Source organism: Spermophilus citellus (genome assembly GCF_964194105.1).
Source record: "Spermophilus citellus genome assembly, chromosome: 18".
Classification (NCBI taxonomy): Eukaryota; Metazoa; Chordata; class Mammalia; order Rodentia; family Sciuridae; genus Spermophilus; species Spermophilus citellus.
The window spans coordinates 11258831-11271633 of record NC_138200.1 but is presented as its reverse complement, the minus strand read 5'-3'; the positions used below and the strand labels follow the sequence as shown (position 1 = coordinate 11271633).

Genomic DNA, 12803 nt, shown 5'->3' with positions numbered 1-12803 from the left:
TGCTGACCACAAGACATCACAAAGCAAGACTCCACCTCTGAAACATTATCCTCTGCCTTATTGGGTGAAGAACACTCCATCTAAGCTCCTTTGTGTGTGTCCCTCCTATAAAAATAAAGATTCCAGGTGCACGCTCTCTTTCTAGCGCTGTCCAGCATGAAAGCTGACGCCTTAAGGTTGCAGAGCCATCCTGCCCTTAATCTGAGAAACTCATGTCCATGTGTTGCGTGGTTTCTTGATGTTTTCTTAGCTTAATGTTGCAACCAACTCTTCTGAATCCAGCTCATCTCATCAGTGCAGGCAGCTGGTGAGAAAGGAGTCTGCAGGTAAGGACACCTTTGATCAAAAAAGGAGTAATAAAGAAAATAAAACGAACATGATTGACTCCTGTTTACTGATCAGAATGTATATTCTGTCAGATGAAACACAGGTGGCAGGATGAGAAAGGGAACATTAAATCAGGTGTCAAAGGTGGACTCTAAGACTGCATGAAAATAAATCAGCTGTGCAAAGATATGAGATGAGATGCATACAGAAGGAAGTGCAAATGCAAACCCCCTGATTTCTGTTCGGGTCATACTAAGTTTCTTATCATTTTGTAAGCCTCAGCACTCTCATCTGTCGCATGAGCCTAAGGATACTTAACTTACAAAGCTGCTCAGCAAATTAGATATGTATGTATTCATTCAAATATTTACTAATGGTCTACTATATGCCATAGGCTGTTCTAGAAACAAGGGGTACAGCAGTGACAGCCTTAGCATAATACCTGGCACATAATAAGCCCTCAGCTAATGCATACCACTGCGGTCACTGTCATCACTTCTTCCCTAACACAACCCTGAAAGTAACCATGAGTGACTTACTGATCAAATGAAGCACCAGAAGGAGCCATGGAGAGAATACACTAAATACAGATGCTAGAAATTTCTCCACCCCTAGAAGAAACCCACTACTGGGGGGAAAGCAGCCAAAGGGCTTAGAAGGGCTTTTGCAAAAACCATGGGATGAAGAATGAGGTCAGGAAAGCTGGTTACCATTTGGCAAGAGCTGGCATTGCCACAAAACAACAAGAAACTACAGTTCTACTCACTTGGAGCTCTAATATCAAGAGTCCAATGGTTATTTCTTCCTCCTCAATGCAGTTCTCTGGGAACAGTCCCAAGAAGACAAGCTGTGGAACAAAAAATGAACCATAAGATGATTTAATCACAATTCCCAGCACAGGGGGAAACCTCAGGTGCTAGATGGATGTAACCTACCCCTTCCTATAATCTGCCCCTACTACTTCTTTCAAGGGCCCTACAAGACCCAAAGAGAAAGGTCCATGACACTGCACTGCCTACAGGACTGCACTCACTGTGACTTTCGGGAGAGAATGAGAATCAAGTCTCAAGATCTGAATTCTGAGCTGGGCTCTCCTGTGCTGTGTGACGATTGATAGCGGAATCCAACCTGAGCGCTGCACTTAACTACAAACACCAGAGCCAGCAACCAGACGCGCCAAGCATCACCTACAACATGCACAAGGCATAATAACTTTGAAAATAGGAGAAATCAACTTGTGCCCCACTGAAAGAACGGAAGGCAGCATCAACACCCCACTGTTGTGCTCAGAGTCTGCTAATTGAGAGACGACGGTCTCAAAGCGGAGGTGCAGGGCGATCTCAAAGTGCCCTTTCAAAGTGTGGGGTCCGAGTGCCGCCTCCTCCAACGCTTGTTCCTCAGCCCTCGCTCTTTGAAACCGCCTGGCTCCGACCTTCCCGCATAGGCCGCCTCTTCCCCCAACTGCTAGAGACCAGACCGTCCCTGAGAGACAAAGACCACCGCCACCCCGCCATAACACAGGGAGACAGACGCACGTCTCCACCTAGACTCGCCAGAACTTAAGAAACCGCCCTGCGGTGCTGGCCGGAAACGGAAGTGCGCGCCTCTGAAGGGCCCGGACTACATTTCCCACAACCCTCTGCGGTGCGCGGCTCCTCAGGGTCCAACAGAAAAATGCTGTAAAGAGGGTGGAGTGACAAATTACAGGCTGGAAGAATAAATTTACAAACCACACATCCCACCATGAACACCACAGGGGCACATTCTTTATGAATTCACAACCTAAATAAATTGGTTTCCAAGCAATTAATGTTTCCAAAAAATCATATGTTAAATAAAGGGCTAGTGTCTGGAATATACAAATAACTCAATGGTACAAAACTAAACAATCCAATCAGAAATTAGAAAATGGGCAAAGACACATGAGCAGGCATTTCTCCAAAGAGTACCCGGAGATGACTAATAACCACATTCAACTTCGTTAACATTAAGAAAAAGCAAGTTAATGTAAATGAATTCCACTCTCAAACACTCAAAACCAACTGCTGCTATGGTTCTCATGCTGTAGTTCTAGGATCAGGAGAGTCATTGTGAATTTCCTTGAGCCCCAGGGATGCAAAAAAATCTCTGTAAAAGGAGGTTCCCTTCCTCTATTTGGATGCATGGCAAGGTTTAAGAACCCTCCATGAAAATGAAAAGGTTTGTTGGGAGAAGGGGATCTCAACTTAGCCCTGGCAGGGATTGGGGGTGGGGGGCAGGGGTTGAACCCAGAAGCACTTAACCACTGAGTCACATCCCCAGCCCATTTTGTTTTAAGACAGGATCTTGCCGAGTTGCTTGGGGCCTCACTAAGTTGCTGAGGCTGACTTTGAACTTGAGATCCTCTGCCTCAGCCTCTCCAGCTACTGGGATTATAAACATGTACCAAATTCAGTGGCCCTGGCAGGTTCTTGACTTATGCCACAGAAAGGCATTTCAGAGTGTGTCAAAAGAGGCATGAACGAAGATTCACTTAGGAAAGCAAGATTTGTTCCAGAAAGCAAGAAATAGAGCAGGATACACACCCAAAGTGAGAAGGATTGAGGGCACTCCACACTTTGGTGATCGTGGGTTCTTCTTTTTAAAGGGAATTTTGTAAATAGTGAGCCTTAGAAGTATGTGGGGGCGAGTGATGTCAGCTGGGGAGCTCAATTCTCATGGTGTACAGGGCTGGTCACAATGGTCTGATTCTTTCAGGATCAAGAGCTGATGTCATTCAGTTGATAATGTTTTATATATACCCATATCTTATGGCTCTGCATAAGTCTCACAATAATTTCCCTCTGCTCTATTTAATCTAAAGAAAGCTGGCAATGTATGTAGGTATCAACTACCTAGACTCACAATACTCTAAGATTCAGGGTTTTTTAAGAATTTTGATCTGGAGGAAACCGGCTTGGGGAATAAAAGTGGGAGTGCTCATGGAGCTTCTAGGATTTAAGATTACTTTCTTTTATCTTGCCTGTTAGTCTCCTTTCTATCCATCCTCATACCCTCTATCCTACCTCACACTGAACTAAATTATGTTATTTTAATGCCGACTCCTTGTTATTCCCCAGAGTCATGTGATGCTTAAAAATCAGTGTATGTCCTGAGAAATGCATTGTTAGGTGATTCTGCCCTTTTGCCAACATCAGAGTGTAGTTACACGATGTCACTAGGAGGTATCTCAAGGGACCACCATTGTATATGTGGCCTGTCATTGACTGAAGTGTCATTACATGGCATATGACTCTTTGTGTTCTAAATATTCGAGAACCTCATGAGCAAGGATTTGGACCAGGGGTGAAGAGGAGCAGGAAGCAGGAATCATTATATTTGACATTTTAAAAACATTGAGTCCCTAATCTTCCCTTGGCCATCTACTACTTTACATCTGTTATCTATATTTCTTCCCCTTAAGGTTTGTCTCCTGAATGATGAATTTGTTTGTCTTCCCCCTACCTACCCCCCTGTGCTGGGATGAGCTATATTCATTAAAAAATTTTTTTCAGGGCTGGGGATGTGGCTCAAGCGGTAGTGCACTCGCCTGGCATGCGTGCGGCCCGGGTTTGATCCTCAGCACCACATACAAATAAAGATGTTGTGTCCACCGAAAACTAAAAAAATAAATATTTAAAAAATTCTTTAAAAAAAATTTTTTTCATCCTTGTTTTCTTCCTACTTTTTAACAAAGAGCAAAGGATGGCCCTGTTAACATTTTACCCATCTCTTCAATGATAACCATGACCAAATATTCCAAGGGGGTTGAGTCCGTTTATTAATCACATCTATATCCTCATGCAGCCCACACACCTACCCACTAAAGACAAGTAATGAAGAGGTCAACTTGAGTACCAGATGATAAGGGGCAATAATCTATACCTTTAGGTGCTCCTTTCAATGTGTGAAAACACCCACAGTTTGCAATCAGTCTGGAGAAGGTTCCATTTCCTACAGAGACTATATAACAATAACTGCTAACAACTTTCATGCAGAATACTTTGGGTTGATCAATATTAAATGTCTTTTGTGAGAACTATCAGAATCCCAGTTTGCACTTTAGCACTCTTGATCCTGCAGACCTAGCCTGACCCATGTGTCCATAACTAAGGCTTTCTCAACGATCAGCGTTCCTGCCTGGGTGGCTCTGCTTGGGTCAGGGGCCCCTGTGGCCTATAAAACATGACACAGATATCTCTGAGAGTGTTACTTATTGGCCATAAATGTTAAGTCCGTTTTAATTTTTCGGCCTTAAGGTAAGCTGTTCACCAAAGAGCCCTGGCTCCAGATCACCTGCTGCACAATAGATAGGTCCACAGGTTAAGATGTGACCCGAGAGGCTGCTCAGCCTGTAAGGGTTGCTGTTTACAGTTTAACTTGAGCTGTAACCTAGTCACCATATTTTACTTTAAAAAGTTTTTAAATTCAATGTTTTCTAAACAATTTGAGTGGCTCATACATAATCACAAAAATCCACAATTTAGTTTCATTTAAAGTCAAAAACATTAGTCTTTCTTTTAAATAAAAAACAAAATGTACAACTGGATTTTATCCAGTGCAGAGAACAAAACCCCAGTGTCATGCTGTCTTCCCATCCCGTCATCCTATCTTCCTTAGTGGGACACAGGTTGAGGCTGCACCACATGGGGGAAGCTGTGGTGACTTGAGTGCTCTACTTCTTGGGAACACATCTTGGAACTGATGTGTTACATACAAATCTAGATGATCAATACGATCAGCAAACTGAACTTGCATCTAATTAAAGCATGAGATTATTTTAAAAGATTGCAACTCCCTCTACCCTTGAGCAACATAATAATAATACATATACCGAGTATCAATAATGGAATGTTCATACAACTATTAGAGAATGATAACACCAGATGAATGAATTTGAAATTTCATCAGGAAAAAACTTCTGGCCTTTTTGTAGACATTATTCTATTTAACCTTTTCCTCAACTATTAAAATTTCAACAGATCCACTTATGATCACCTGTACATATTATTGTCACTTTTAAATAAACTAGTAATTCAGGTTAATGGCATATCCTTGACATTTTTCAACAATGCAGAAAGTTCAGAAATTAACATCCTTAGGGTTTCACACTGCCATAAAGTGTGTTGCAGGAGTCAATATGTTCTTTGTCCTCTCAAAGGGCAAGTTGTGGTGAAGAAAAATGTGAACTAACCAAATACAGAACCAAAGGAAAAGCTTCTGGTCGGAGGAGTCACCTTCCTGCTTCCTGGGCAGTTTTTTCTTTACACATGTTTTATTAGTGCAGTATGGCTGTAGATAATTCCTAGGCAGTTTTAAATTCAGTTTTGAATTACTCTTTGAAAAATTAGTTCTAGAAGAGGATTTCTTAACATCCAGATATTAAAAACACTTCCATCACTTTTATTTCCAATTATACTAAGTAAAATGAAAGAAATGAAATCTAGCCTGTAAAACATGTACAGAGTTCCAATATTTTTTATCCAAATTACTTGGGACCAGAAGTACTTTGAATTGCAGATTTTAGAATATTCACATAGGCATACTGAGGTATTTGGGGATGGGACCCAAGTCTAGACATGAAATTCATTTGTTTCACAGACACTTGACAATTTTACAATTTACATTATAACTTAGGTAATTTAAGTATGCCTGCACTTTTACTGTAACTTGTCACACAAATCCCACAAGTGGGATTTTCCACTTGTGGCATCATTTTGGCACTCAAAGTGTTTTGGACTTGGGAGCATTTAAGATTTCAGATTTTCAGATTAGAGATGCTCAGTCTGTGTGTGAATGTATACACAGTCATATGTGTGTAATTAAAATCAAGTTATTGAATACCCTTTCTTAGCCCTAAACTTTAGGCTAAGAAATTTAACTCATATTTCTGGTATGTTGATACTTCTCTTTATTTTTGATTGATCATTTTGGAATTATCACACCTTTCTTGCAAAGGAAAATTATTGAATAAATGACAGAAAATTATTCCAATTTTTTTAATTATTAAAATCTATTTTGCTTCAAACACTTGGCAACCATAAATCACCACCTAAGAACTGATACATTTATGACACAAACATGACACACATATCCAACCTTGCCAGGTAGCCAGAAAACACACACACACACACACACACACACAAAACCACTCACACAAATACTCATTTCAAATGTTTTTACAGTTTTACAAATTTCACATTGTTGATGAAATATTTCATTTACTGAAGAAATTTCTTTGGAATAAATCACTTCCAAAACTTGAAATCTTCAGAGCCCTAATTCTTAACCCATCTGTGTTTATATTAATTTATACAATCAGAGATCTTTGCCTTTATCATTGGGGGAAGAGACTATTTAGGTTTCGTTGTTAAACTAAGATTTTCCACAATTCCATGTCCTTTCCAAAAGTCAATGAATAGAACTAAGAGTTGATTCTCCTGGAATAAAAGCAAGGTTTCCCGCCATCAACAACTGTCCCCTGAGACTTTCTGTCATTGTCAGGTTTGGCACATGCTCTGGCTTATTCCTCAAAGAGATGGTTCCCAAGGGTCATTTCATGGGGACAGAATGTTACTAATTACCCCTACCAGATATCACTTTAGGTTTTCTTCCTTTTCTCCAAAGAATTTACCTCTATTTTCTGCTCTCAGTTCATCTCTCCATTTATTTTGTTATTACTTAAGAACAGAGGCTTTAGGCACACGATTACCTACAGGATCAGAATTCATGATTCAGGGACAAGGGTCATGAAGGTATATGAAACAAATCTTAAAAACTGAAGAGTACCTATAAAATTTGCTTGACTAGAAAGCATTCTTGCAGGCTTAATTTAAATGAAGAGCACTCAGCCAGAGTAGCACCACACACACACGCACACACACACTCAGGGGACCCTCACATTAGGAACACATTCCAGAGAAAAAATAATAATACCAAACATGGGGAGGAAAAAACCCACTTAGAAACAGTGCTCCTTTATACTTCTCTGAATATATGAAAATAAGCTCATTCACTCCCTGTACTGCCCACATGTTCTCAACTGCTCATACAGACCCTTTCTGGTCTAAATTCCAATTATGCATTACTCCCAAGGAATTATTTTCAACAAAGAACATTCCTGGGAATCCAAGACCTAAGGAGCAGCCTACTCATGGTAAATGAAATGGGAATTTCAGAACCCTGAGGGATCTTTGCTATCTGGCTGTTTAGTCTTTCCTAAATGGTCAAACAAGATGGTAATTTTTGTGCCTTTTGTTGTTTTTAACTACTCGTTATATCATTTCTTGTTGCAAAACAGCATAAATTCCAGAAAACAAAGAAAACCTGACATTAACCAAAATATCAATTAGATGCACCCATAATCCCTTTCAATTATAATCTATACATAAACATCATAATGGTTCTAGAAAAGAAAATTTCTGTATTCTGGTCCTGTTTTTCATTTCATATCATGGCCAATTTCCTAATGTTTATAAAATCTTCACTTGTAACAAAGCACCATACAAAACAGATCCCAAACTATCTAATGGAGAACTTAAGTAGTAGAATGACACTCTGAAAAACTGTTTTCCAGCCTAAGTTTTACGAACTACAACACTTTTTAAATCTTCTCTACAACAAGCATTTCATTTACTCTATGAGGGGAGAAAGGTCTACCTAACTGGTTTTCTCTCTCAGATTCAGATCTGAGTGCTATCTGCAAGGAAAAGGGTCAGTATTTACTACACCTGTAGGATGTACATAAGGGCCAAGTCTGACACTGCTCATGGAATTGCTAAGTTAAAATATGTAGTTCACAGCTTTCTCCCTTTCTTGAAAATGGATTTCCAGATATACAATAAAAGAAGGTTAACTAAAAGGTTTTCCCACATGCATCATTTTATACTAGTCCTTCCCACCAAATGCACTTTCTTAAAATAAATTTTAAAAAACAAATGGAATAAATTTCCAAACTAGTTATATTCATAGGATTTCTCTTCATTATGAGTTGCCTGATGCCTAATAAGTTTAGAGCTATTAATGAAAGCTTTCCCACACTGATTACATGTAAATGGTTTCTCTCCAGTGTGAGTTCTTTGATGTACAATAAGTCGAGCACTCAAACTGAATGTTTTCCCACACTGATTACATTCATAGGGTTTCTCTCCAGTATGAGTTCTCTGGTGTTGAGTAAGACATGAACTCTGCCTGAAGGATTTCCCACACTGACTGCATTCATAGGGCTTTTCTCCAGTATGAGTTCTCTGGTGCACAACAAGAACATAACTCTGGCTGAAAGATTTCCCACACTGATTACATTCATAGGGTTTTTCCCCGGTATGAGTTCTCTGATGCATAATAAGGTGAGAACTGCGGTTAAAAGATTTTCCACATTCATTACATTCATAGGGTTTCTCTCCAGTGTGAGTTCTTTGATGTGCCACTAGCTGAGAGCTCCAGCTGAAAGATTTTCCACACTGATTACACTCAAAAGGTTTTTCCCCTGTGTGAGTTCTCTGATGTGCAACAAGTTTATAACTTTGACTAAAGGATTTTCCACACTGATTGCATTCATAGGGTTTTTCTCCAGTGTGAATTCTTTGATGTGCAATAAGCTTATAACTCTGGATAAATGATTTCCCACACTGACTGCATTCATAGGGCTTCTCTCCAGTATGTGTTCTTTGATGTGCAATTAGTTTGTAGCTCTGCCTGAATGACTTTCCACATTGGTTGCACTCATAAGGCTTCTCTCCAGTATGAGTTCTCTGGTGTACCACAAGCACGTAGCTCTGGCTAAAGGATTTCCCACACTGATTACATCTATAAGGTTTCTCTCCTGTATGGGTTCTTTGATGGGAAACGAGGTGGGAGCTCCGGCTGAAGGATTTTCCACATTCATTACATTCATAAGGTTTCTCCCCTGTGTGAGTTCTTTGATGTGCAACAAGATGTGAGCTCCAGCTAAAGGCTTTCCCACATTGATTACATTCAAAAGGTTTTTCTTCAGAATTATTTCTCATATTTTGAGCACGGGATGAATTCTGAGAAGTTTTACTACATTTATACTGACTCTCTTCAACAGGAATTTTCTGCTGTTCATTAAAGGATATGTCATGGTTCAAAACTTGCCCACATTCCTTAAAATCAAAGGTCTTACCTTCTTCATAAATTTTTTCATGTATATTTAGGGATGCTCTGTGGCTAAAAGGTTGAATAGTGTCACTAAATTCATAGGACTTATCTCTTTTTTGAGTTCTTGTAAACTGAATAAGGTGGATGCTCTGAGGGAGTTTTCCACATTCATTACTTTCACATAATTTCTCACTGTCATTAATCTTCTGATCACTGTTTACAACAGAATTATACTGAGATTTTTTAACATGTGACAAATGTTTATGAAAATGGTTTCTTATGGGTATCACTGGGAGTGAAAGAAGGCTGGGATTTAGATCAGTCTTCTTAAGTTCATCACTTTTGCAAACCTTCTCATGAATAATAGCTTTCTTTTGAGTGACTGCCATTTCCTGAAAAAGTCTCTCTTGCTTTTCCTGTTGCTTCTTCAACTGATCCTTATGATCATGAACTTCTTCACATGAAGATAGCCAAGGATCATCTCTTGTCAACCTTTCTATCTTTACTCCAGGTGATGATTCCACATCAAAAATGCTCTGTTTAGAAGTTGATTCTCTCCTTCCAAGTGCAGTTGCCAAGTCTGAAAGAAAGCAAAATAAGACATCCTAGACAAAAAAATGTTAGAGCTCAAATAGAGAAATAAAGCTGATAAGAAAAATATGAAAAAACTGGATTTGTTATCAGCTATGGACCTAAAACCTGGGTTGAAAAAGCAAAAGGATGGAAATAAGCAGTTAAGTACCAAATTCCCACAGTCCAATAGTAAAACAGGGCATTCAAATGAAACTATTTTTAATCTTAGTTTTGTCTAGGTGAGCAAGACTTTGAATACCAAGTATCTGCCAATTCCAAAATAAGATCACCTATGCAGAACATACAGAATTCTCGCCCATGTCCCACGAGGGCAATGGAATTTGGGTCTTCTCTGTGTGAGGCGGGCTGGCTATAAAATTGAACTAAGAAAAAGAAGCATTGAACAAACCACACTACACAGAAAGTAATTTTGGAAAGCAGTGGGGAGGGGGTCTCTACAACGTTAGAGGTCCAGTTTCCACACTGGGAAGAGAGAGAGAGAGAGCAGGAGCCTGTGTTTGCTTTATTATACCTGAGGAAACTTCAAAGGTTATCCATTGAATGTTCTTCACCAAATAAGGCAGGAGGTAGGCTGTCCAGGCTCAATGGGTCACACCAAATTCCGAAGTACGAGAGCAGCCTTCCTAGCCCAGCAAAGACTGAAGTCATATGCATTGCACAATCCAATAAGTGAGAGGGGCCACAAAGTAGCATGCAATGCCAGACCAAAATCTCCTTGGCTCAAGGCCAAGTGAAGACGCTAAATAACTTAGGAGTGGCTTTCTACACAGAATCTCAGCCTCATCTTGCAATCCTTAGCAAAGAAACAGAAGGTCGTTCCCACACTCATTCGTTCCAGTCATATATTCACCAGAACAGGTTAGAAGCTACATTACTAGGAATTACTGGAGGCGTGAAACCTGCTACCATAGTCTATATGTAAACTACATTTATGAACCCAGAAAAAGGAATGAGGCACTATTATCCCAGTTCCCTAAATATCTTATAATATGGCCCATGGATTCCTGTGATTCCAACCAAGAAAGGATGCTCAAAAACAGAGGCCTTGGTGGTTATTAGGTAATGCAATGAAAAGTACACCTAGAAAGAATGATCATATGCACAGTCCACTAGGAGAGTGGGAAAATGTGGCATCTCCTACAGGGATTTTTCAAACAAACCTTCTACACCTACAATGACCTCTACGTGTTTGGATCTCAAATGGACATGTGTATTAGAAAGTTCTTTTTATACTCTTTTCCTCACTCAAACTAGGACATTGTGTCTGGTTTGAAAAGCTGTTGAGGAAAGATATATGGGACTTTGGGTCTCCAGGCTTGGGACAAAACAGAATCACTGAAGAATTTGGTCCCAGGCTTTGGACTTTAGGAATCACTAAGACTGAACAAGCTCAAGCCCAAGAAACTGTACCTTTTCTACCCTACAAATCAAATTTCATCTTCTTTAGAAATTAAGAGCACAAACACAACGTATGTGTGGACAAAAATCATTCTGGCTGCTGAACCCACAGCTCTTAACAGGGATGTGAAAACATTTAAAGAGACACAGCTTCATTAAGGAAGATGATACACTTACCCCAAGAGACCAGGTTCCTGTGGTTCTCCAGGATCACACTTCTGTCTGGGATCCTATAAGCAGGGTTCAAAGTACCCTGTTCCTCATGAGTAAAGTCCACAGTTACAATATTGAAGTTCACTTCTTCCTAAAACAGGACACACATTCCTGCTCAGCTGGGCATCATTTCCTTTCAATGTTCATGGAGAAGGAAATGTTTGACAGATGTTAGTAGGAAAATCTGATGACCTGGCAGTTGTCCTAAGATTGTCAGTGTCAAAGGATTATAGTCAAGGTGTATGAATGCCTTTGGGTTTTGGATGCTGGATCTGTTTTTACAACCCCGAAAAGGAATTCCAGGTAAGAACCAACAAAAATTATTTTCTCTTTCCACCTTATAAAACAACATTAATTCTGAATTTTGTATGGTGAATTCCCACTTATGAATTCCTTCCAAATCCTCAAAAAATGTTTTTTCTGTCAAAGGCCAGATAGTAAACATTTTAGGCTATGGAAGTTACACAGTTTCTATCACAACTATTCAACCGAAAGCAATTACAAAAAATACACAAGTGAGTGTTAACTATCACAATAAAACTTTATTTACAAAATCAGGCAGTGGGCCAGAATTGCCCATAAGCTGGACTTTGCTAATGCCTGAGACACAGAGAATGAAATATAAATCTTAACGAAAAGCAGTATGTTCAGGTTTAATAGCACTGAATTCAGAAGAAAAGAGACTTAGGTTTTCTCATCTATAGAGTATAAATCTGAACTAGAATTCTGAATTCTGATAAGTTTTACTAGGTGTGTGTGTGTGTGTGTGTGTGTGTGTGTGTGTGTGTATATATATATATAGTTTTTGGTCATTTTGTAATCTTTTTTATTTTTTTTGAGGTGGGGGTTTACCAGGGATTGAACGCAGGGGTACTTAACCACTGGACCACATCCACAGCTCTTTTAATGTTTTATTTAGAGACAGGGTCTCCCTAAGTTGCTTAGGGCCCCACTAAGTTGATGAGGCTGGCTCTGAACTCGAAATCCTCCTGCCTCAGCCTCCCAACACACTAGGATTACAGGCCTGCATCACTACACCCAGCCCTTCACAATCTCTTTTAATGGTGAATTTATTCCGTCTCTATTAAGCATAATTATACCCAAACCATTGGTTTGCTGAAAGAATTAATTGTGCT

At 39.6% G+C, this 12803-nt stretch overlaps 1 protein-coding gene across 8 annotated transcripts in view; it reads right to left on the bottom strand.

Annotated features, from left to right (window-relative positions):
- ZNF180 (zinc finger protein 180) overlaps nucleotides 1-12803 on the bottom strand; it is a 35605-nt gene that overhangs the window by 7924 nt on the left and 14878 nt on the right. For 2 of the 8 annotated variants that reach the window (XM_081275565.1, XM_081275567.1), the window contains exon 4: nucleotides 11632-11758. The exons of 1 other annotated variant lie outside the window; for it this stretch is intronic. In XM_081275565.1, coding sequence (XP_081131691.1) covers nucleotides 11632-11758 — 127 coding nt within the window. 5 more of the 8 variants (XR_014019808.1, XM_081275566.1, XM_081275568.1 and 2 more) reach the window with 5 other exon arrangements.